This window comes from Corylus avellana, chromosome ca1 (assembly GCF_901000735.1).
Source record: "Corylus avellana chromosome ca1, CavTom2PMs-1.0".
Taxonomy (NCBI): Eukaryota; Viridiplantae; Streptophyta; class Magnoliopsida; order Fagales; family Betulaceae; genus Corylus; species Corylus avellana.
In genome coordinates this window covers 34,111,213-34,135,299 of record NC_081541.1, presented here as the reverse complement: position 1 = coordinate 34,135,299, position 24,087 = coordinate 34,111,213, and the positions used below count along the sequence as shown (strand labels likewise).

Genomic DNA, 24,087 nt, shown 5'->3' with positions numbered 1-24,087 from the left:
TTTCATAGAAACTGATGCGACAATCCGTGTGGCACTTGCCACATCAACTACTAAAATGTGACTACTACATGACACTTATTACGTTTACAAATTGACGTTGCAATCGACATAGCACTTATTATGTTAGCTACTAAGATGTGGACTGTCACATGGCACTCAGTTCTTTAAAATTTTGAGTATAGCCCTATTTCATGCTCGAGATTTTGAGATGCGATGACTCTTACAGCTAAAGAGTATATAAAACTTTATAAAATTTGGGTTCCTTGTGATGAGAGCAATGTTGGGAGGATCATCCCAAAATTAAGTCCTTAGAATTTTTATATGCAAAGTATTGTTTATATATACATCCTTTTTTGGGACCAATTTGAAAATGAATTTAATTCAATTTAATTCAAGCAGTACAAATACACTGGAGCATACCCAAGCAGGAACAACATATATTCACACTTGCATATTTTATGTTGTTTCAAATTTTTTTCTCTATGCATAGAGGCCATTTAGGATATGTCCCATCTTCAAAATTGTGGAAATAGAAATAATAACTAGAAATAACAATTGCAATATATATATATATATATATATATGGCAATATTTTCATTTTGCAGTGATTCCGTACTAAGAGTTCGTTTGACATTGTGATTTCGCAGGTCAAAAGAGCATTTTTAAACAAAATCACGAAAAGTGTCTAGTTTGGGAATGTGTTTTTTAAAAATAGCGGTTTGAAAATGTAAAAAATAAAATAAAATAATTATAAAAAATAAAAAATAAAACCTATATTTTCAAAAGCATATGCAAGGAGTGCACTTTTAAAAACACATGATTTTAAACGCTAAAGTGCAATTTTATCAAATGCTTAATTATATTTTTAAAAATTATGTTTTTAAATCACACGTTTTGAAACTGCAAAAACAGACCGACTATAAAACTCTAAGTTGAAGTTCCCACCCACTCAAACAGCCCAAACCTCTAGATTTAGCCATACATGTATGTCACATCACATGGAAGCAAATAGAAAATTCTTAAAAGGGAAAATTCTTTGTACCATTTGATTTGATTAGTCTCTAGTTACTACCAACTCAACAATGACTTCCAATGACCAAATTAAGTATTCTGATTATGGACAGTGATAAAACAAGTGCAGATTGTCTATATCAACGAACATTACCATTAACTTTGGGCGAATTTAAAACATAGTTTTTGCACATAGAAATGATAAATGGATCCGGATCTCGTACAATGAGATTGTCAATTGCACAGTACAATGGATTGGATAGTCTTAAAATTGACAATCTTTGATACAACTCATGAACTCGACATAAAATTAGCAAATTATGATTGAGAAGTCTAACTGGTTTAACTAAATGGGTTAGGTTATGATTGACTTATATAAATTTATATCAATATTTCGGCTCAACCCGAATTCGACATGTTCCATTTAGGACTGAAATTTTTTTACACAAGTTGCGAACTTAATACGTATTTAGTAGGTGAATCAATGATGTATTTTGAGCAGCATAATAATAGGCAAAGTTTATTGCCGAAATTAGGGTGAAAATTAGGGTAATCTAAGGGACCATAGGCGTGGGAATAAGGTCCAAATGGGTGCACCATGCAAGTGTTTGATTAATGAAAGCGAATGGTGTAAATCATCTTCAATTCTCCACCACGACTGAAAGTTGAAAGATGCGAGGCATTGATAGATGGATGGGGGGCAGGAACAAAGCGAGATGCCTCGGGAAAAGGTGGTCAGTTGAATGAAGCAGAGGGAGTGTAGATAAGGATGTGGTCGTGTCTTATCTCAAACCCTAAACCAAACCAAAAACCTGTGGATGCAGTTGTTTCACTGCCCTCCAAACAACCCCTTCTGTCCTGTTTATCGAAGAACCCCACCCACTAACTGTTTTCTCTTTCTCCTATGTATAAAACCCTTCCCAACCACCACCTTCTTCTTCAACATCATCATCATCATCTCTCTTCCTTCTCTTCTCTTCTCTTCTCTTCTCTCTCTTCACACACCCAATATGGAGAAAGATACTGAGAACACAAGAACTTTTGACATGGATGCACTTGTAACAAATCTTCCACAGAAGTAAGCAGACAGAGATTATTAATTGTGGGTTTTTTTTGTTTTTTGTTTTTCCTATGTCTCAAAATAATTGGTTTCTTTCTTTTGTGTTGTTTTGTTTTGTTTTTCAGCAGGAGAGGACTGTCGAGGTATTACTCGGGAAAATCCAGAACATTTACGAGCATGGCAGACGTTCGTTGCCTAGAGGATTTGAAGAAACAGGAACACCCAGATGCTAAGAAAAGGAAGAAATATTCGGATAGGAAGAAGTGCATCCACATTTCCCCATATACATGTAGAAGAGTATCCAGTAGCACACAATGTACTACACCTCGTGTTGGGGTGTAAGCATCATGCACAAATGAAGCCATATATCTTCACATAATCTTGTTCATCAATCACACTTTTTTCTCCACATTGTGTATAGAAAGTTCAGATTCAATAACACAGTAAGGATTTCATTTTATAACATAATTTATTATGAAAGATGTCATTATTGCAATGATCTTTGCATTTTCACACTCTGCCCTTGCATAGACAATGTCTTTTGCAATAATTCTAACAGAACTAATTGCATTGGTGCTCCATTTTGAGAGATTCATAACAATTTTGCTGTTCAGATTGCTAGAAATTTGAAGAAAATAAAAAACCTTATATTAAAGATCCGGACCCTCAAAATTATGCCTTCCAACAGCTATTCTTTCCAAGCATACCTTAAATATTAAACACAGCAAGAGCAATAACCACTGCAAGTTTGAGCTATCATACCATGGATGATCACCATCTTCTCCCGTTGCTAGACCAAATGCCTTTTGAGAATATAAATATGGCAAGTTATGTACAGTGCTTCTTGACCCTCCGAACTTGTATTTTGATCCAAGGGTGTTTAAGAAGACAATATAACTCAAGAAATGAAGATTGAAGGGTGTTTCAAATAGCTCAAGAGAGAGTTGCAATATTATCGCCATTAAGTCAATCACCAAGTTCATTTCAGGTCAATCTCCATCAATGCTACAGGCCAACTAACCTCTGTTAATTTCGCTACGAAGAATACACATTGTTGCTACACTTTAAACCTTACAAGGGCCTAAGAAGACTAAATATTGAGACCTAAAACAACCATTATGAAAACCAAAAGAATCACCATACCTCCCTAAAATGGTACAAAATTAGGATGATCCACCCTCCATAATTAAGTCCTAGCAAAGGACTATTGCAACTTTTTTTTCTTGTAGATGCCCGGATCCCCTTCCAGCATGAGAAAGTCGTCATCGTCATCAACCATTTCCAATTTCTTGTTTTTCCTTTTATCAGAAACACAATCTTGAGCAGCACCCTCAGGAACCTCGGGCTCCTTCCTTTTCTTACCAGAAGGAACATTATCCGTCTCATCATTCTTTTCAGCCTCCACTGGCACTGTTTGAGAAGCATTTGATGTCCTACCACCGTTGCCAATGGACTTGTTATCATCCTTCTCCACTGAAGAAGCTTGAGTCCATCCAGAGAGAAGCATTCCATCAGGTTCCTTTTCTTCATCAAATTCGTCTCTGTCAGAAAAGAAATGTACACAGAATTTAGTAGGTAGCTCATCATAGTCAGACCAAAATTTACCCAGAAGGCAGGCAAATTTTTTTTCCAATTTACTATTAAAATTTAAAAGCAAGAGGTTGATTAAACAATCCATACACATTATATAGGAAACTTATGCTTTCGTTCTTTCCTTTCTTTCTTCTTTTTTTGTTTTTGTTTGGATAAGTGGATAGGAAGCTTATACTCAAAGCATATATATAGGGCAAAGAAAAACCTGTGCTTGATATTAAAATTGCAAGTAAGTTCCTGTTTTAGATCCTCAACTGTGACCATAGTCCCACTAGTAATCGGCGAAGGAAGCTCAGATAGCACCTGAGATTTAAATTAAAATGGAAAGTAAAAAGAGGAAAAAGACACATTCAGAACAGAATGACAAGTGATTATTAAACACAAAGAAAGAATATACCTTCTCAAGGTTTGCTGCATAGTTTGCTACCATGTCCTCATCAAGATCATCACCAACTTCATAAAGAAGTGCTGCCCCATGCATAATAAGTGGAAAGTACATCCCAAGCTTGGCCTTAACAATCTTTTCAACAAAGTCCCGCAACTTTGCACGGTTTGTATTGATCTCGAGCGTTAGTGGAGTCTATTTCAGTTGCATCACATGTGAGCATATTGCAATTATGACTAAAATGTCAACAAAAATAAATACTAAAGTTAGAGGGGGTAAAGAAAAACAAGAAAAGATTTAACATACCTCAGAACAAACATAGCAAGATTTGTTAGGTTCAAATGGTTCCACTGGCATCAGAAGCATCTTCCTCGTTGGATGCTCCAGACAATATGTCATCCTTTATAAACATCCCAATCAAATTATAGCAAACAAGCTACAAATATAGATTTGAAAAAGAAGAGGAAAAAAAAAAAAAAATACTTGGTTCATGCTATAACATTAACATCCAGAAATGGTGTCTCACCAACTTTTAACATGGCAAAGAGGAGATAAAAATTTCCATGCAAAAGATTGATTGTTGTCCTTCATAAGTTGTTAATTGTTAATCTCACAAATTCTTAACAATAGCATTTACTTTATCTTGGACTGACACTATTCCACTCACTTGAACAGAGAGAATCAGGGCCTTGCCCTTTAGCTCTAAGGGCAAACCAACCTAATTTTTTTTTTTGATAGTAATGTGAATTATATTAAAAACAGTGTAAGGCACCCCTGGGTACACACGCAGTATACAAGAAAGGCCAGTATTTTCCTCTTGCCCCTTGGTGCCAAACCCCACCTCAGAGCAAAGCAAAGACCACTCCACAGGAGAGAACGTAGGAACACTACCCAAATCCGAGGAAGAATGAGACGGACCGGGATCACCGCAAGCAAGCCAACCTAAATTATTCAAGTGGATGACCATGAATTTATCCAAAACAATTTTTTTTTTTTTTGATAAGTAATGTAATGCAATTATAAAAAAAAGTTTGTGGATAAATTCAGCATCTTCTTTTTCCTTTTATTAGTTGGGGGTTGTTCAAAAGTTAAAGCATTTTTTTGTTAAGCAAATATAGATTACAATGAATTCAGCTCCTAAATGTTCGTTAATGAATAAGGTAAAGAAGTCACCCTATGCAAATAACTGCAACTCATTAAGCAGGAATCGAAACAACCAAAAACTGGATGACCACTGCTTTCACTATCACAACGCTATGGAGAATACATAAATCTAGAAAATCAAAGGTAAAACATACTTCAAAAGGAAAACACATCAAATAGAAAGGAACAAAAAATGCGCACACCTATAATTGTTTGTATCATTTTGCAGCACCTTGATAGCCTCTATCACAATCAACCCAGCAATAATAGCATTTGTTGTTGCAACAGCATGAACAATATTACCAGCAATACCTTTAGCTTCAAAAAGGCTATGCAAAGGGATTCCAAAAGAAGAAGCCCTTATATTTGCAGCAGCAGTAACAAATTCCACAGCTAACTGATCATCTTTGTCAAAAGTCAGGTTTCCAATCTCCTGCTTACCCACAAAGAAGAATAAAAATAAATGAAACTTTTAACTTGGGTGTTGACATGGGAAAAATAAATCAAGTGGGCGAGAGCTTCATCCAAATACAGCAATAGTACAAGCCAACCTTCTCCCTTTTCATGAAAAATAGTTTCAAGGACTCCAGAAAGATTTTGCTATTTTCCATAAGGCTCCATATATCCTGCGGATTCTTCATGCCCAGAGATGCCATGGCAGATACGAGCAACGGATCATCTGCAGCACAAATTCCATTCTGTTGAGCCAGTCCTTCTGGCAGGACATCCCTACTATATATAGGTTTTGGTCTGTTACTGTTTTTCCATGTCCCTTCATTAGATAAAGCTGCTTCAATGTTGTAACCAAACACATGATCATATATTCTCCTTCCATACTGTTCAATGTCTTCATCTCTTCTACGTTCAAATACATCTTCTGTTTGTTCTGATGAGCTAGCAGCATCAGTTGAACGCACATTTAAATCATTCTCCTGATTCTTGTCTCCAAATAACTTTGCGAAAAGTAGGTCCTTTGCCCATACAATACAGTGAACAAACTGCAAAAATTAAACAAACATGTCAAAGCCTAGGACTTATGGAGCAGGAGTTTTTACCTGGAAAATGATCAAAGAATGAATCACTTAACCCTTGTGACATATGATCATTCACCTAATTAATAATGTAAGTCCTATAAGCTAGTAGAAACCATATGACATTCTTCATTTTGAACCGTTCAATCAGAATACAAACTGCATTTGCAGACAAGTATCTATTAAGATCTGGCATTCACGTTAACTTAGGAGCTGCAAGTTTAAGCTTCTGTGTCCTTTGTAAAAGGAAGTAAAATTTTATTCTTAAAGAGTATTCCTTTCACAATAGTGTTCTTGTTCCACAGGATGCCTCTTCATTGCAGCCTTGTGTTGCTTCAATATCCTCTTCATATCTTCTAGTTTTGCATTATTGAAATTCTCACTTAAATACTCATAAAATAATCAAATGCCAGCAGTAAGTACAGCTTCTACAAGCACTCAACTACAAATGAAGGCATGGCTTGGTGAAAAGGAATAAGTTCTTCACAGCTAACTACTTCCAAATAAAGGCTCCTATCTGCCAATAAATACAGCAGCAGTTACTCAAAAACCAAACAATAATGAACCAATAAACGTGTGAGATACCTTTGACGGAGTACTAGTAATAGTACAGACAGGATACGTTTTAGGAGCAGGTTTTGGCTGACACTCATAGCACTCAGTTCTTCCCTTCACATGTACGGTTACCTGCTTCCACAAATTAGTAAAAGAAGGAAAAATCAACCACAAGCAATAAAACAGCAGCAATTCATTACTCTTTAAATGGATTTCATGGAATAAATATCATACAATTGTTATAAAGAGAACCATCATAAAATAACAGATGCCATACATATATACATATGGATAAAGTGTAACCTTTCCAGATTGAAACATCTTTGGCAGAATAAACAAGAAATACGATTTGTGTGGATTGTGTGATCTAAGAAACCTACTTTGTGTATGCGTGTGCACAGACATACACAAAATACAATGATCATTGAAAGAGAAAAACATCATACAGGAAAAAAAAATTATAATAACTGAATCAAGTCCATATTACAGATCTGTTTTAGTGTTGTAATATTAATAACTTCTCACAAACAAGTATAAGACAGTAAATCACCTGCCCAAGGAAACCAGTTGTCCCACTTTCAACTAAAGGAACTTCAGCTGCCAAGCATAGGCGATTCACGTGTCGTCTTGCATCTAAGTTGTCAAGTCCGTTCAGAACAACATTAAATTGCTTGAAGAAGTCAACATTAAATTCAGGATCCTTGACATTTGCATGGTAGGGCGTAATGTTTATGTGAGGCTTAAATTTTAAAACAGCATCCCGGGCAACCTGGTTCAAAATTCTATGAGAAGATCATACAAAAGGAGGTACCTTCGCACGGAAAAAAATGCACTAGGTTGGAAATGTACTTACTTTGGCCTTGGACTGCCCAACATGTGATTGTCGGAATAAAAATTGTCTGTTGAGGTTACTCACTTCTATGGTATCCATGTCAATCTGCAAATTAACATTAATAAATGCATGTGAAAATTGTTACCAAAACAACAGTGCGTACCACCATATCTCCAGCTTAAAACTACAGAAACTTCAAAAAAAACAAAAATTATAGGCAACATAGATAAGCACCACGACCTCAGAAACTGCAGACAGAAAATAGCTCACTACTTAATCCAACAAGAATGATTAAATTAATAAATTATCCAGCAAGAAAGTGGTTAACAATATAACAAATCTCACATGTAATTGGCAAAATACATACACGCATATTGATACAAACAGGCATATATATGGCATCTGGGAACTGCTAACTCAAATCGATAGTTAATGTAGCAAAAGGTAGCAATACCACCCACATAGACCACATTAACTGCAAGTATACTATAATGCCCATATGATCAGGTAAGACAATCACATACCAAGGTTGACATTAGATTCAACACACAAAACCTTGAAATCCACCCAATACATCCCAGCCTAGGTTGACAAAATGAAATCAGCTCAACCAAAAAATAGGTTACCACATTATTAATCATCAAGAGGAATGGAACCACCAAAACCATTGGACACACATCCTCAAGTAACACATCCAGACAACAACTACTACCCACCACCAAAGTGGCTCAACTGCAACAACTAGTATCTCTAACTCCAAAACATGCTATTGCCATGAACATCACCCTGTGACCGCCACTTGCCAATACTTCCCGCAACTTTGACCACACTCCTCACAACCTCCACAAACAATACAACCACTAGGACAAAAGAACATCTCTACTTAACTCATTATCACCACCATATTAGGCTATTCATTATGATTAACGCATTAGTGACTCCTCAGGCCCTTTGCTTGAGACACCATGTCCACCAAAGCCAAGATCCAATTACCATCACTGCCCTTCTGATTGCTATTACTACCACCATTACAAATTTACAATGGCAACATCACTGCCACCCAGGGACGAAGGGATCGAGGGACGAGGGGAGACTGGGCTGCACTAAAAAATTTTAAGGGGACCACCACTAATAAAGTAACAAAAAATCCCTAATTTTTTTTTCTTTTTTTACAAATTTTTCCCCAAGCACCCTTTTCAAAAATAAAATAAAAAAAGGGATGCATCCCTGCTGCCACCATCTCCAACAATACTCATAACCACAACAGTGACCAACTTTCCCTCACTCACTGTTACACCTACAACTATGACTTCATAATTACTGGAACTTTCTCATTTCTCATTTCTCATCTCATTACTATGCAACCTTCTCCACCCCCAACATGTCCAACAATGACCAACCACAACCATAGAAGGAACATTTATCCTTGCACCACCTTTAGCATCCATCAGCACCAGCTCCTTACACAACTCATCAACCCTAGCACCCTATTAACCCACCACGGAAGCATGTCCCCCACAACATCGTATGATCCATTAATAGTTTCAAAATCTCATCATCAAAGGCAGTGGCGGATACAAAGGGGGACGGGCAGGATCGCATGCCCCTCCAAAATTTTTGTAATTTTTTTTAAGGGTATTTTTTTAGTTTTCTTAACCTTAACCCCTACTCCTCCTTCTCCCGCCCCTACTCTTCTTCTTTTGCCCCTCTTAATACAAATTCCAAGATCCACCACTGATTCACAGCCAACCTTACCACACCGCCCATCTACTATCTTTGTCACTTTATGGAAAAGAACCAAAAAAAAAAAAAAACAGTAAGAAAGGAATTCCCACCATGTCCAGCTAGAGGTTAAGAGACTTGAAATGAGAGGATCTCAAAATCCTAAGCTGAACAAAGGAGTCGGGACCCAGACTAACCAGTTGACTTCCAGCTATGCATAGCACCACAAATCAGTCGGTTCAACTGCCAAAACCTCACGACTAGGCTTTATTGGTCTATAACTACTACACCCAATCGAACTAGTAAGTAGTACAAAAGAATAAGCTACACAAATTGAACAAAACGGGAAATTCAAACTTATAAAAACTCTAAAAAACTAAATCATATATGATATAGCAAATAAAGGGGAAAATTATACGCATAAGAATTTTTTTCGCTTCTTGCGCTTGCATACAAGAGCAAACGAGGTACAAAGTCGCACACCAAAGAATTAAATTAATCTCTCTCTTTTTTATTCGTAAGTAATTAACTGAATTTCCGAACCTTATCTCATAAATTGCAATAAGCACCATAATAAAACCCTAAGCGACCACTAAACCCCACCTCCCCAAAGCAACCACGTAAACTTCAATCAACAAGCAAACGAGACGAAAACAGATAAATTAAACCCTAGAACCCCCCGCAAATCACAAGACCCAAGTAATAACCCCTCAGAATGCAATAAGCAAAACAAAAACTCACGATGTGTATGTCCGGAAAGCCAGAGAGCGCGAGAGTCTTGAGAAGCTCGCAGCCGATACCACCCGCCCCCACCATAAGCACCTTCGCGCCCTACAAACCCCAAAACCCCCCCCAAAAAAAACCACCAAAAACAACTTCAATTCGAGCACCGAGAGTGCTCAATAACCAAAGCCAAGTAGGGTTTTGGAGAAGAAACGAAAATAAAAATTCTAGGGCTTACCTTTATCGCCGTTAACTGTTGCTGAGAAGCCATTGGAGAACAACAACAAAGAGAAGAAGAAGAGCGAGTTCGAAATTGGAATATGAAATAGTGATGTTAATTTATATATCATAAGAGAGAGAGAGAGAGAGAGAGAGAGAGAGAAAGAGAAATAGGGGTTGTGGGGAATCGAAAGCGTGACGTGAGAGAAGGGGGGGTGGAGGAGGTGGAGGTGGTGGTGGGCTTCGTGGAAAGAGGAGCTAAAAGGCTAAGAGGAGGCGCCAAAAAGAGAAAAAAGAGAGCAAAAAGTGAAGCATGGCTCTCTCTCTCTCTCCCCCGTCTTTCAACCCAAATACAAATCTCTCTCTCTCTCTCTCTGAGTGGTCTGCGGTGATTTTTGCGAGCGAATCAGGTCGTCATCGTATTATAACAAATCTTTCCTTTATTGGATTACTATTTCCTCAATATTTATATTTATATCAATTCTTAACAAATATTTATAATTTTGACCCATGTTTAAGTCGTTTCTAATGCCAGTAACTTTTTTTTTAAAAAAAAAAAAAACTTAAAATATGTGCAAAATAAATGTAATAAATATGTATGAAATGTTCAGATAATTTGATTGACAGAACCTGATGATGTATTTTGGTACTTTTTGTTGTCATTGCTGCTACTGCTCTAAGTTGTGTTTGGCAAACCCTTTTGCCTTTGTAACCATAGCCAACATGAATTGATATGGAATAAAGTTTTTGTATTTTTTGTAGTTTTTTTTTTAATAATATAATATAAAAAGTGATAAAAAAACAAATGAGAATGTTTTTATGTTATTTTTTTGGAAAAATTGTGCGTGAATAATGTTAAGGAGATGAAATGGTTTGCCAAACATTAACAGAATGACAAAAATTTTCTTTAAATCAGTCTGAAAGAAATATTCTTTGACCTATTTAAAATATTGTCATGTGTCTATAAACATTTAAAAGGTACATTAAATTTTTAATGTTATTAACAGTAGTTTACTAACTTAGACTAAATTTAATATGTCTTTTAAATATTTATAGACACGTGTCACTATTTTAAATGGGTTGAAAAATATTTATTCCATAGAAGAAATTTCTGTCCCTAACAGAAAGTATCAGGTTCATAACATTACTCTTTTTTTATATGGTAACTAAAGAAAATATTTTGAATTTTACAGCTTTTACTACAATCTCTTTTAAATTGATGTGATAATTCATGTGTCGTGTTAGACAAAATCAAATTTAATTATTTAATAACTAATTTAATAAAAATTACATAAAACGTGACAATTTAAGTCACTTATGTGTGGCTAACAAAAAGTTCTTTTAGATGTTAATTAATATAGGCCTTTTTCTATTATATTTAATTACGGTCAAATTTTAAGATTTATTGATATAGATATTGTTATACCACATGGATAAATTGTAAATGTCACGTACTAAATGGTAATATAATTGCTTTGTAATTATATTACCATTTAATATAATTAGTCGCTCTCTTGTATACTCTCAATGTACTAAGGTTGCGCCTCTATGCGCTTTTGATAAATATATCTTTAGTTATCAAAAAAAAAAAAAAAAAATTGCTTTGTAAATCTGACTTACAAAAGGTTAAAGGATACAATGGTCATTTTAACAATTATTTGGAGGTATGGATTGCAATTTTCTAAAATTTTATGGACCACAGTTGAAATTTTATATATTCTTGTGAAGAATAAAATATGCGTTTGTCCTTGACTTAAATACCAATTTTAATATGGAAGACGTATAACTTCTTCTCTTTTTTTAAAAAAATCTTTAATTTAACTACCCAATTTATGATATTATAGCGGCAATTAATGCCTCTTCATTAGTCAACCAATTACAACCACCCCCTTCCCCCCATGGATATCAATCCACGTCACTTTAGTCCTTGGTGATTCGGACAGGTTCCCTTGTTTACGACGCAATTTAGGCCGTCCCATTAAGAAGGGCGTCATGAATTTCATCTGTTTAGATAAGTGGGCCTTATATGTAGACAAATTCCCGTTACGGGAATACCCAAATGACTTATAATTTGGACACCCAATTGGAGGGTTATTTATTATGCAATAATGCAATGCCATTATAGCTATTTTTATATGTATTGTATAAAAATCAAACAATAATTAAATGTAGGTATATATGTTTATCTATGTTTTTTGGAATGGGCTTTTTGTTTTTTTTGTTTGAAAAGAAAAATAAATAAATAAAAGGAAATAATGTCATGAAAGAAAAAAGGTATTTTCTTCTTTTGGGTCCGTCATATGGGCTACACGTTACATCTTCTAAAATCTCCCTTTTTAATCTTTTTTGACCATCCGGATTTGAATCTTAAAAGTTAATCTTGCAGGATTTTGCTGCTTTACACCTAAATAAATCCAATACCTTTAGGCTTTAGGTATATATAGTGATTCAATTTTAGAAAGACCTTATAGTGTATTCTCTTTTCTTTTCTTTTTTTTCTTTTAGTTTAAATAGAAAAAACAAAAAGGTTGGAGCATCTACTTCGGGTTCTTCAAACGCTATTTTTTATTTCAAAATTTGAATAGAGAAATGCTATACACATTCATATTCTCATATTTTTAAGTGCATATTATTTGGTGTAGTAGTTAAAATTGTTATTGGATCTAACATCTAATAACGATTTATCCAAAATTTAATAGTGATTTAAACTATCACGTCATGAAACGTACACTTAAAAGGTGCAGTGGCGGAGCCACTTGAGGCAAGGCACCCCCAAAGCTTTTTAAAAAGAATTTTTTTTTTTTGCTTTTTTCCTACCCAAGTTCCACACGGCACTCAAATAAAAAAAAGAAAAAAAAAAAATTTTCCTACTTACACAAGTTACCACTCGGTTCCTTTAAAAAAAATTTAGTGGCACCCTAATATCAATTGTCTGGCTCTGCCACTGAAAATGTGTGAAATGTGAATTACTTATCTTTTGAAGAACCGCACCTTAAAATCACCTCACATTTGTTTCTTTCGCATCCTTGTTTTAAAGAAAATGCTACAATAATCCTTTGTATATAAAAGATTGTGCAGATTCTTCATCTTTTATTTTATTTATTTTTCTCTATTTAAGCTTAATCAAAAACTCTCCCCATTCTCATCTCTCTCCAAATGCTTAAAAAGCTTGCATATTTTAATGAAATAAAGAATAAAGTAAATATTTTAATGAAAAATTACAGTTACACCCTTTACCTACCGGTCAATTTGCATTATTCTCTAAATCTTTCAATTTGATTAATATACCATACTAATTTACCATTGGGCCATTGGAGTTGTAGTGTCCCTCTTCTGCCCCCAAAATCACAAAAATTCAAGAAAAGCTTTTATTTTTTTATTATTATTTTTTTAAAAAAAAATCATAATAAACCAAAGTGATACAATATATATATATATATATATATATATATATATATTATGCATGGTATTTTTATCATTTGTGTGTTAACTTGGATTAGTGGGTGGGGTCAAGATGATCGACTTGCGGTCAATCTATTACGACCCATTTACTTAAACGAATAAAACCGTTTAACCCTAACATAACTCATTGAAGTAAGGTGCTAGCATGGTTTGTCTTACATTTGGATAGAAAATTTCTCCAAATTGAATTAAAATAATTTTCTCAAACTCAATATATAAAACTATCATATGATTTTAATTAACATGCGAGAATAACTTAATTTTTTAATTAGCATGTGAGATTAAAAAAAACATATGTTTTTCACATGGTCAAAAGAAACATAATGGTTTTATAAAAAAAATAATTAGTATAAATAATTTGTTCATATTTTTCTTATATTCTCTTACAAATTTAATACATAAACTATTAGATTTGTGGAGTGCACAATTGATTAATATAGGGTTTACGTTACAAATTTAATAGTTAATTTGTAAGATGAGAGTTAAAAAAAAAAATATATATATATATATAGACAAAATATTTACACTAATAATTTTTCTTTTATAAATTAAGTTTGAAGAAATGTTTGTCATGTATATTATTCAAAATCCAATGCTAAGATTACTCCTTAATTCGGGATAGGAGCACACTAGTTTGAACAACCAAACACCCAGAAGACTAATGGAACCCGAGAAGCACCTACTTCCTTGAGCTATTAGTTGACCAAATAATTAATGACTTTTCTTTTATTTCTTTAAATAACTTATATGAAAAATAATATTTAAAATATGTCACATCAATTAATATAAAATAAATATAATAAATGAATATAAAAGAGTAGATAGTGAATACGGTTTGTGCAACAAATGAATAAAAAATAATAAAACATTTATCTCTTCCTACTTATTCTTTGAAAAATGTTAGAAAAAGACTAAAGAAATTGGGTTAAATACCTTTTGATTTAATGCATTTATTTTTACTCGTCTTTATTTTAATTCGTATCAATAATGGTACTTATATTATTAATTAAAATGGAGCTAACATTTCCGTCCAACTTTTGTCCAAAAAACTGACGAAAGTCCACGTCAACCCAATAAAAAGCTAACACGTGGGAATGAGTAGTATTCAACATTTTAAAAAATAATTAAAAATGAAAAAACAATTAATAACTAAAAAATCAAAACATTAAAAAAAAAAAAAAAAAAAAGGAGTGTTTGGAGCCTGGAGCCACCCTTGGGGGTGGTTTTGGCCACTCCCTACGACTGGTCTAGGGGTGGCCGAACCACCCCATTGCCCTTGGGGGTGCTCCGACCACCCCAAAAGGCCTAAAAAAAAAAATAAGGATTTGGTTTTTTGGGGCGGCTGAACCACTCCTAAGAGCCATGGGGTTGGTTCGACCACCCCAGACCAACCATAGGGGGTTGCCGAAACCACCCTTGGGCAAATGGGGGTGGTAGTCTATGCGGGTGGTTTCGGTTTTTGGAAGTGGCCGACCCATAGGGGTGGTTCGGCCACCTCCTAGTTGGCCATGAGGTGGTTTCAACCATCAATTTCTTCTTATTTTTTAAGTTTTTAAGTTATTAATTATTTGATTTTTTTATTTTTAATACTATTCCTCGTGTCAACTCTTTATTGGGCTAACATGGGCTTTTGTAAGTTTTTTTTGGACGAAAGTGTTAACTCCATTTTAATCAATAATAAAAGTATCATTTATGATACGAATTGAAACTTAAGTGATTAAAAATAAAGATGTTAACTTTATTTTTGTAAAAGAATATTTAAACAGAATAATGAAAATTGTTAGTTAAAATGGTGAGACTGCAAAAATATGATTTTTTAATTATTTTAGGGAGTAAAATTTAATGAAACCGATAATAATGCTCTTATATATAATAAAACAAAATACTCATCATATTAATGGCCCTTTATATTTTACTCTATATTTTCATTTTCCTTGAATGGAGAGGAGAGGACGGTGATAAACACCAAAGACTTTTCAGCGCCGCCTTTTCAATCCCCGTCGGTCAGAAAAACCACCAATCAAGCTCCTCCGCCACGAGCTGACTCACACTCTAAACGCGTCTGAGCGTTAAACACACAATTTTCTTCCTCTCTCTCTCTCTCTCTCTCTTGGCTTTACTCTCTATTCTGAGCACCAACAAAGAAATAGTTACAGGGTCTCGACACGACGTCGTTTATTCTCTCTCTCCCTCTATGACTGCGTTTTAGAGAGAGAGAGGGAAAGCGAGCCCTCTCAGACTGCGAAGCAAATGTGAGCCAAAATTCTCGCTCCAATCGAAGCTTCAATTGCTAAATTTAGGGTTTTTCTCTCAGTCTCAACTTTCTATTTTTTAAATGTTTAGGTCACAAAAATAATTAAGTAACGCACTCTTTCTCTTTGCTCAGCTTATTCTCGAATTTGGCGAGTCATGGAGCCAGCAATTGAAGTGCTGCCGAGTAATCACGCCACTCTGAATGGTATACTCTCTCTCTCTCTCTCTCTCTGCATGGCTTAATTTCTTCTGCTTATTTGCATTTACGTAAATTTGGACCTGTTAATCAATGTTTATTTAGGTTAGTTGTTTGGCTTGTACAGTGCGTGGAGTTAGATATAATTATTATGTTTTACATTGCTTTGGGGGTAAAGTTTTCTGAATATACTGACTGCTTAAGCATTATGGTCAAATAGTGACAGTTTGGTTTTTAGAACAATGTGAAATTGCAGGCCAAACGCTAGTTTTTAAACAAAATTGCTAAATGCACTTGAAAAAAATGGCAAAAAATCTACGTTTTTATGCATTAAGCAAGGGTGTGCATTTTAAACGCGTACAATTTTAAGGGCTGAACTGCATTTTCGCTTGCGTTTATCAATTTTACCGAACGCTTAATTGCATTCTAAAACAAATTACATTTTCATTAATTGCGTTTTGAAATTGCTATTTTTTAAACCGCACATTTTGAAACTGCTAAACTAAACAAACACTTAGATTAAAATATATTAAGGAATTAGTTTTGTTGAAGAATATATATATATTTTGCAGTCTTCCACATTGTTTTGTTTCAATTACAATGACATTTATTGAATTTGAGAATTACTCAATATTTGGATTTTGAACTTGTTTTGAAAGGGAGCACTTATGGTTTTCGTACATTATAATTTCCCCCCTCTCCCCCCCGGCACTAGTAGTTTTCCGAAGTTATAATCTGCCCCGAAAAAAGCCAGATGATTTTTGACATTTAAACTTAGGAGTCACTGATTTTGATTTGTTATTTTTGTACATGTGATAGTTCAAACAATACAATCTGCATCGAGACCAGCCTTTTATTACCAAAGGGCACATAAAAGAGTGAAGTTATCTGGTAACAGAAAAGATTCTGATGGCACAACCTTCTCCACAAGTGTGCCTAATGATATTGAAGAGAAGAAACCAAAGACCTCTCCGGACGTTATTGATTACTGTGATCCATTTGCTATCCCTAACATGCTGGAAAGGTTAGACTCTGGTAAATATGGAAGTGTTACAAAAGAGATGGAAGACCTCTTCGCTCAAAACATGCAGATTCTGAACCCATATTTTGCAAAGTATCCCATGCTTTTCAATACATTCTTGCAAGCAGAAAAGAACCAGAGTGAAGAGGTTTTGAAAGAAGCTACTCGTTTGTCGGATAATAATGTCATTGATTTGGAGGATGACCGTGTTGTTGATAATGCCCTAGCAGTATCACACCCTGTTGTAGTTATTGACTCGGATGAGGAAGACAATGGAAATCAGAGTCATTTTGTTCCTTTTCAGGAGGTTGTCTTGCCAAGACCCGCTGGACAATTTCTCATGAAGGACTTTTTGGTAAGTCTGCCCTGCATTTGTAATCATGGAGTCGCATGCTTAAGGATGCAGACATGAATATAATGACACACACAGACACACAATGGCACACTACAAGCACTCAATTCAATTTTGATCCTTTATTTAATCCAATTCTCAGAAATTTTTGTTACTTTGAAAATTTGGTTGCTACTGAAGTTCTGCAAATGAAACTATTATGATTAAAAATTTAATATTTATTTCTTTGAATATAGAAAAGGCTGATTGGAGCAAGGATATTAGAACTAAGCCTTAGGCTAGTTCATCATGTTTTTGCAAAAAGTAGAAACAGAATATAAGTACTTATGGATACATATGTTTATAAAAAGTCAATGTTTTTGCAATTTATGCTTTCTTCACCACGCTTCTTCATTTTTCAATATAATAAGTGGATTTACTAGAATTGGGTTGCAGCATCTCAAATGCATGAGATTGTGATTTATTTTAGCTTTCTTCAAGTATTAATTGATTAGTCTAATTAATTTACTTTATAAAAAAAATTGACGATTCTAATTAATTTATAATATAGTTGTAAGCTGGTCGATTTCTTTCACTATGTGGTTGAAATATAGTGACTAAGCCCAAAAGCAGTTTACGCTCTTTATTAGTGATTACACTTGTTGTAGTTGTTGAATATTTTTTTAACATGCGCACATATTATCTAGCATGAGATGGTATGATGCAATAAGTTTTTGTATCGGTGAAGTTTATACATACAATATGTAACAAAGCTGATGTATCTAGCCTTTGCATTTCCTTATCGCGACGAGCCGCTCATTTGGGATTTTTCAATGTGTCATCTCTGATGTTGCGGCATCCATCATGGTTTGTTTTGGGTTGGATTAGTGCACATATCTGCTCAAGCATGACCTCCAGGCCCAGTAGCAGACTAAAGATACATTTGCAACCATGAGCTGAAGTCCAATGTATTATTTCCTGTTCATCTATGTGAAGTCTACTAGTCAATCTTGACTTTATGTCTTTGTTCAGTCGATGCAAATCTGTTCTTGGCTTTCATCCTGATCGTAGCTTATATTCAGACCATTTCAATCCAAGAATAATTTAATAACCAGTGTTACACCGTGAATTTGGTATGTGTGTGTGTGTGTGTGTGTGTGTTTGAGTGTGTTAATGATCTAGTTCTGTTTCCTTTTTTCTTTCTCCTTATGTTTCTTTTTGGTAAGTATTTTTCCTTGTGGTTTCTTTTCTTAGTTTATTTGATTATGTAAGTAATGATATGATTTGTTTTTTAGTTGATTGCATAAATTTCATTTCATCCCATCTCCAATATATTGGGTGTTATCCAGTTGTTAGCATATGCAAATTTAATAGTCAGAATCCTCAGTATAACATGATATATCCTTTTCTTATGAAAAGACGGAATGTTTTTTGTTTTCAGAATTTCAGAATTTGTGTAATTGTTCTGATAACATTTTTATCTTATCCTTCCAATTATTTGTAGGATTTAAATGTTTCATATAGTCAATCTGCAAAGGGTGGAGCTCAACATAGTCACTCTGCAAAGGGGGGAGCTCAACACGGTCACTCTGCAAAGGGTGGAGCTCAACAAGCAGAAGCAAGTGGTGAACCTGAAATCAAGAAAGAAAAAGGTGTTTATGTTGGCATAGAAGAGGAAGATGATCATCGGAATGGTACTGAAGATGATGGTCTGGGAGATATTTGGAAGGAGATGACAATGGCATTAGAATGTTCAAAGGTATTATAAGTATACTCATTGTCATTTGTCAGTAAGAGTGACATGGTTTTTCATTATTATTGTATTCATTAGGTTTTAGTTTTCTCCAAAATGAGACGGATCTAGCTTGTTTATCCTCTCCTTTGTGTGGATTGTGCCAGAACTCTTTCCTTCAATGTCTTGGTAACAGCTTGGTATATATTTCATAAAGTTTTTGGGATTGTTGAATTGTAGAACTTGGTAGTTAAGTATGAAGTTGGATTTTGGGTATACTATTGATGCTTGTTAGGGATGCTTACATGGATTTGCTAGTGACTTGCTATTCTGTTTGGATCGTGAATTGCGATTAGCATGTTTCACAAAAACCAGTTGGAAATTTAGGAGAAAAGTGGTGGATTAAATGTTAATGACAAGATTTTCAGGTTGGTGTAGACTAAGGAAGATGATTTGGCCAATGTATCTTGCAAAATATCTTTCTGCAGAGAAGTCATTGCCAGTTGTTTCTGCTAGATGAAATGTCATTACTGTAGCTAAAACTGTATTTTACTTGCTGGTAGTTTAAACACACTTTAAGTTCTTTTCTTTGTTTGAACCTTATTTCCTGTCCTTTTCTTAGTTATCTTTTTATAGCAAGTTTTCAAGTTTTTCGTATTATATGTTTATATTCTGGTTCTTAAAATTATAAGTTTTATTATGTAATTTTGGAATGAACACTTAACTACAAAGTTCTGCTCATTATTATGCTGGAATTTTACTCATAACCAAATCCTGAAAATCTATTTCCAATGTTAGCTGTATGTTAAATTACTGAAAAATCAGAAAATGGTCACATCGTTGTCTAACCTTGTAAAAGACTGGTGAAATATATATATATATATATATGTGCGTGTGTGCGTGTGTGAAATAGTAATGTAAATGAGTTTACATTATTGAGCATGATATTAATTTTAATCTTATTCTGCTTTCATAGGATGTTCTTGAAGATCCTTCGTCTGATGAACAAGTGAGAGGAGGGGAGGATTGTGATCATTCTTTTGTCTTAAAGGACGATATTGGATATGTTTGTCGCATATGTGGGGTCATCGACAGAGGGATTGAGACCATATTTGAGTTCCAGTACAATAAGGTGAGGTTTTCTGTTGGTGCATTTATTCAATTTTCTTATTACTGTACTCCTTTAACTTTCTAATTTGTCAGCATGGAATTGCACTATTTGCATAGAACTAAAATGGCTATTGGGCATTCCAACTGATGGGCCCTTTTTTTTGTTGGCATTTAATGTTTAAATACTTGAATTGTAGTTGCTGTTATTTTTATGATAGAAGTTCTCTTTAATAGGGGGTTTCTCTTGTATACTTACTGTATACTAGGGTTGTCCTTTATGCGCTTTCTAATAAAATTGAATTTCTTATTAAAAAACAAGTTATGATGTAAGTTAATCCATTCATTGATGCTCAATAAATAAATCTGGGCATATAACCTCAAGGGGTCTCAATTTGCGTGGGATCACGCCTCATAAATGGAGATCATTAGTTCGAATCTCTTGTTCCCCTTACCTTGGGGCCAATTACTTATTAAAAAAGATAGTAAATCTGGCCATATCGGTTATGGAATTAAAGTCATCAGCAAATGGATATGCTTGAACCCATATTGGGAAACTTTGATGCCTTATTAACAAGTTGTCTTCTTTTCATTACTTTCCTTTTCATTCCAGGTCAAAAGGAGTACCCGAACTTACATGTCTGATTCTCGGAATGCTAAAGACAGAGAGTCATCTGAGATGGCTGGATTTAAATTTTCTGAAGATGATGAGGTGGTAAATGAAATTTCTGCCCATCCAAGGCACACCAAGCAAATGAAACCTCATCAAGTGGAGGGTTTCAATTTTCTTGTCAGGAACTTGGTAGGTGATAATCCTGGGGGCTGTATCTTGGCCCATGCTCCTGGATCGGGAAAGACATTTATGATAATCAGTTTTGTGCAAAGTTTCCTGGGAAAGTATCCACATGCTAGACCACTAGTGGTGCTTCCTAAAGGAATCTTGACAACATGGAAAAAGGAGTTCCAACGATGGCAAGTAGAGGATATTCCACTGTATGATTTTTATGCTGTCAAAGCAGATAATCGACCTCAGCAACTGGAGGTGTTGAAACAGTGGGTAGAGCATAAGAGTATCCTTTTCTTAGGGTACAAACAATTCTCTACAATTATTTGTGATGATGGATCCAGCACCATCTCTGCTTCATGTCAAGAGATACTTCTCAAGGCTCCTTCAATTCTTGTTCTGGACGAAGGGCACACTCCTAGAAATGAGAACACTGATGTGTTGCAGTCTCTTGCAAAAGTACAGACACCTAGAAAAGTTGTACTTTCAGGAACGCTTTATCAAAATCATGTCAAAGAGGTGTTCAATATTTTGAATCTTGTCCGACCAAAGTTTTTGGCGTTGGAAACCTCTCGAGCTGTTGTCAAGCGCATAATGAGTAGAGTAGATATACCGGGTCTGAAAAGGCAGTTCTATGACTTGGTTGAACACACTTTACAGAAGGACAAAGATTTTAGAAGGAAAGTTGCTGTCATACAAGATTTGCGTGAGATGACCAGCAAGGTCCTTCACTATTATAAAGGGGACTTCCTGGATGAGCTTCCTGGTCTTGTTGATTTCACTGTAGTACTGAACCTTAGTTCCAAACAGAAGCATGAAGCTGAGAAATTAAAAAAGTTGGCGAGGAAGTTTAAGATAAGTTCTGTTGGTAGTGCTGTCTATCTTCACCCAAAACTGAATTCTGTCCCTGAGAATCATGCCCTTGCTGATCATATTGTGGATGAGATGTTAGAGAAATTAGATGTCAAAGATGGAGTGAAGGCGAAATTCTTTCTTAATATGCTTAATCTGTGCGAGTCAGCTGGAGAGAAGCTGCTGGTTTTCAGTCAGTACCTCTTGCCCTTGAAATTTCTAGAGAGATTAGCAATGAAGATGAAGGGTTGGAGTCCTGGAAGAGAAATCTTTGTGATTTCAGGTGAATCAAGTTCTCAACATCGTGAATGGTCCATGGATCAGTTCAACAATTCTTCTGTTGCTAAAGTCTTCTTTGGCTCGATCAAGGCGTGTGGGGAGGGTATATCTTTGGTTGGTGCATCCCGCATAATAATTCTCGATGTTCATCTTAATCCGTCAGTGACTCGCCAAGCAATAGGTCGTGCATTTCGACCGGGGCAAACAAAGAGGGTGTTTGCATATAGATTGGTAGCTGCTGATTCACCTGAAGATGTAGATCACCACACTTGCTTCAAGAAGGAATTAATTTCAAAGATGTGGTTTGAGTGGAATCAGTACTGTGGTTATCGAGATTTTGAAGTGGAGACTGTCGACGTGAAAGAGTGCGGCGATCTTTTCTTGGAAAGTCCACTGTTAGGAGAAGATGTAAAGGTTCTGTACAGAAGGTTAGTACTTGGTATGCAAATTCATCATCATCAACTGTCATGATCTATATATTAAAATTTAACTGTTCTGCACTAATTTTTATTCTGTATATTTTTTTTAGGTAGTTCCTAGCATCATTCTAGTGCTGAGCAATGGAGTTGGCTGAAGTATTCTCAATTCTATGCGGCTGAGTGAGAATCTCATTTGTTCATGCATAGTTATGTATCCTGGTTCGGGAACGGCAGGATGCTTTTTCTCCAAAGCAACAACAGTTTTGTAAATCCATTTTGGACTGCTTTTCCCGACTTTTCTTGTATAGCATACCTCATCCAATCAGAATGCTTAATGGCGGGTGGGTGAAAATTTCTTGTTACTTGGGTGAATTTTAACTTACCATTAGGACCACTCGTTAATTCGGGTTCATGGGTCAGTTCGTTTCTTTATTGAGTTATGGCTATACGGTTATATGGGTTGACCCGAACATAACCCATTTAATTAATCCTAATACAATCTGTTTAACTAAACGGGTGACATAACACGAGGCTAATGCTGCTTAGGAGAAGTATTATTTCTAGAATTCATTCGGAAATAGTGTTGCTCTTATAACTATTTTAATCAATAAATTGTGTTAGGTTGAAACGAACACCATATTTTTAGATATAAAGGGAAAATTATAGTTTACCCCTTTAAAGTGGATAGCGTTTTTCAATTCAATTACTAAAGTTTTAATTTTTGCAATTCACCTCCACAAAGTTTTTTAAATTCGATCAATATTATCTCAAAAATTCCATATTACCCCTATTTTTTATTTTTTATTTTTTTAAAAAAAACAAAACAAATTTGGGGGTGCAAAAATGGCTAGATAGCCAAAGGGGTGGCTATGGCTACCCCGAATTTTTTTAAAATTTTTTATAAAAAAATAAAAAATTATGGGCAATATGAGAAGTTTTGGATACAATTTGTCAAATTGCAAAAATTTGGAACTTTGAGGGGTGGATTGCAAAAATTGAAACTTTGGTGTTGAAATAGAAAAACGATGTCAACTTTAAGGGGATAAACTGTAATTTTTCCAGATATAAATGGGTTGAGTTGACACAAATGTTTGATTAATACAGTTTTATATTTTATAAACATAAAATTATATTAATTATACACATCCATAATTAGATACATGACAATATCAATTTGATAAATGGTATCCATAATCATAATTAATAATTAATTTGTAATTTAATTATACGCCTTAAGTGAGTTGATACGAATTTAACTCGTTTATTAGTAGTGTCTAATTGGATTGACCTATTATGACCTCAATCTTATTACACTAAACCTTAACTCTCTATTTTGGCTCTTTTATTATGATTTTAACTTACAACAAGGGGATTCCA

The 24,087-nt window shown here is 34.8% G+C and overlaps 3 protein-coding genes across 4 annotated transcripts; 2 read left to right on the top strand and 1 right to left on the bottom strand.

Moving 5' to 3' along the window:
* Positions 1–1,720: 1,720 nt before the first annotated feature.
* LOC132180546 (uncharacterized) lies at positions 1,721–2,903 on the top strand. Its single transcript, XM_059593424.1, has 2 exons — positions 1,721–2,089; positions 2,197–2,903. The coding sequence occupies exons 1-2, from the start codon at positions 1,830–1,832 to the stop codon at positions 2,411–2,413; spliced, it is 477 nt and encodes a 158-aa protein (XP_059449407.1). The 5' UTR covers positions 1,721–1,829; the 3' UTR covers positions 2,414–2,903.
* An 88-nt stretch (positions 2,904–2,991) lies between these two features.
* On the bottom strand, positions 2,992–10,660 carry LOC132180539 (SUMO-activating enzyme subunit 2). The gene is made up of 11 exons (XM_059593413.1): positions 10,294–10,660; positions 10,074–10,163; positions 7,632–7,715; positions 7,329–7,547; positions 6,809–6,910; positions 5,744–6,190; positions 5,396–5,625; positions 4,356–4,449; positions 4,062–4,244; positions 3,870–3,967; positions 2,992–3,612 (listed from the first exon to the last, which is right to left on the bottom strand). Exons 1-11 carry the CDS (start codon positions 10,324–10,326, stop codon positions 3,276–3,278), a joined length of 1,917 nt encoding a protein of 638 aa, XP_059449396.1. The 5' UTR covers positions 10,327–10,660; the 3' UTR covers positions 2,992–3,275.
* Positions 10,661–15,688: 5,028 nt separating this feature from the next.
* On the top strand, positions 15,689–23,138 carry LOC132189251 (protein CHROMATIN REMODELING 35-like). 2 transcript variants are annotated; one of them, XM_059603914.1, is made up of 7 exons: positions 15,689–15,988; positions 16,123–16,194; positions 17,005–17,561; positions 19,042–19,296; positions 20,246–20,401; positions 20,990–22,719; positions 22,821–23,138. In XM_059603914.1, exons 2-7 carry the CDS (start codon positions 16,146–16,148, stop codon positions 22,822–22,824), a joined length of 2,751 nt encoding a protein of 916 aa, XP_059459897.1. In that variant the 5' UTR covers positions 15,689–15,988; positions 16,123–16,145; the 3' UTR covers positions 22,825–23,138. The 2 variants fall into 2 exon arrangements, with proteins under 2 accessions (XP_059459897.1, XP_059459889.1); XM_059603906.1 differs by having other exon boundaries at positions 15,689–16,037.
* The last annotated feature ends 949 nt before the right edge of the window (positions 23,139–24,087 follow it).

What these genes read in the sequence shown, in the direction of transcription:
- LOC132180546 (XM_059593424.1), top strand. Translation starts at nt 1,830, where the DNA reads ATGCAGTTGTTTCACTGCCCTCCAAACAACCCCTTCTGTCCTGTTTAT. An exon ending in GTAACAAATCTTCCACAGAA is followed by an intron (nt 2,090 to 2,196) that starts GTAAGCAGACAG and finishes TTTGTTTTTCAG; the next exon opens with CAGGAGAGGACTGTCGAGGT.
- LOC132189251 (XM_059603914.1), top strand. Translation starts at nt 16,146, where the DNA reads ATGGAGCCAGCAATTGAAGTGCTGCCGAGTAATCACGCCACTCTGAAT. An exon ending in TGGCATTAGAATGTTCAAAG is followed by an intron (nt 19,297 to 20,245) that starts GTATTATAAGTA and finishes CTGCTTTCATAG; the next exon opens with GATGTTCTTGAAGATCCTTC. An exon ending in TTGAGTTCCAGTACAATAAG is followed by an intron (nt 20,402 to 20,989) that starts GTGAGGTTTTCT and finishes TTTTCATTCCAG; the next exon opens with GTCAAAAGGAGTACCCGAAC.
- LOC132180539 (XM_059593413.1), bottom strand. Translation starts at nt 10,326, where the DNA reads ATGGCTTCTCAGCAACAGTTAACGGCGATAAAG. An exon ending in TTTTCATGAAAAGGGAGAAG is followed by an intron (nt 5,626 to 5,743) that starts GTTGGCTTGTAC and finishes GTGGGTAAGCAG; the next exon opens with GAGATTGGAAACCTGACTTT. An exon ending in ATGCAGCAAACCTTGAGAAG is followed by an intron (nt 3,968 to 4,061) that starts GTATATTCTTTC and finishes TTTAAATCTCAG; the next exon opens with GTGCTATCTGAGCTTCCTTC.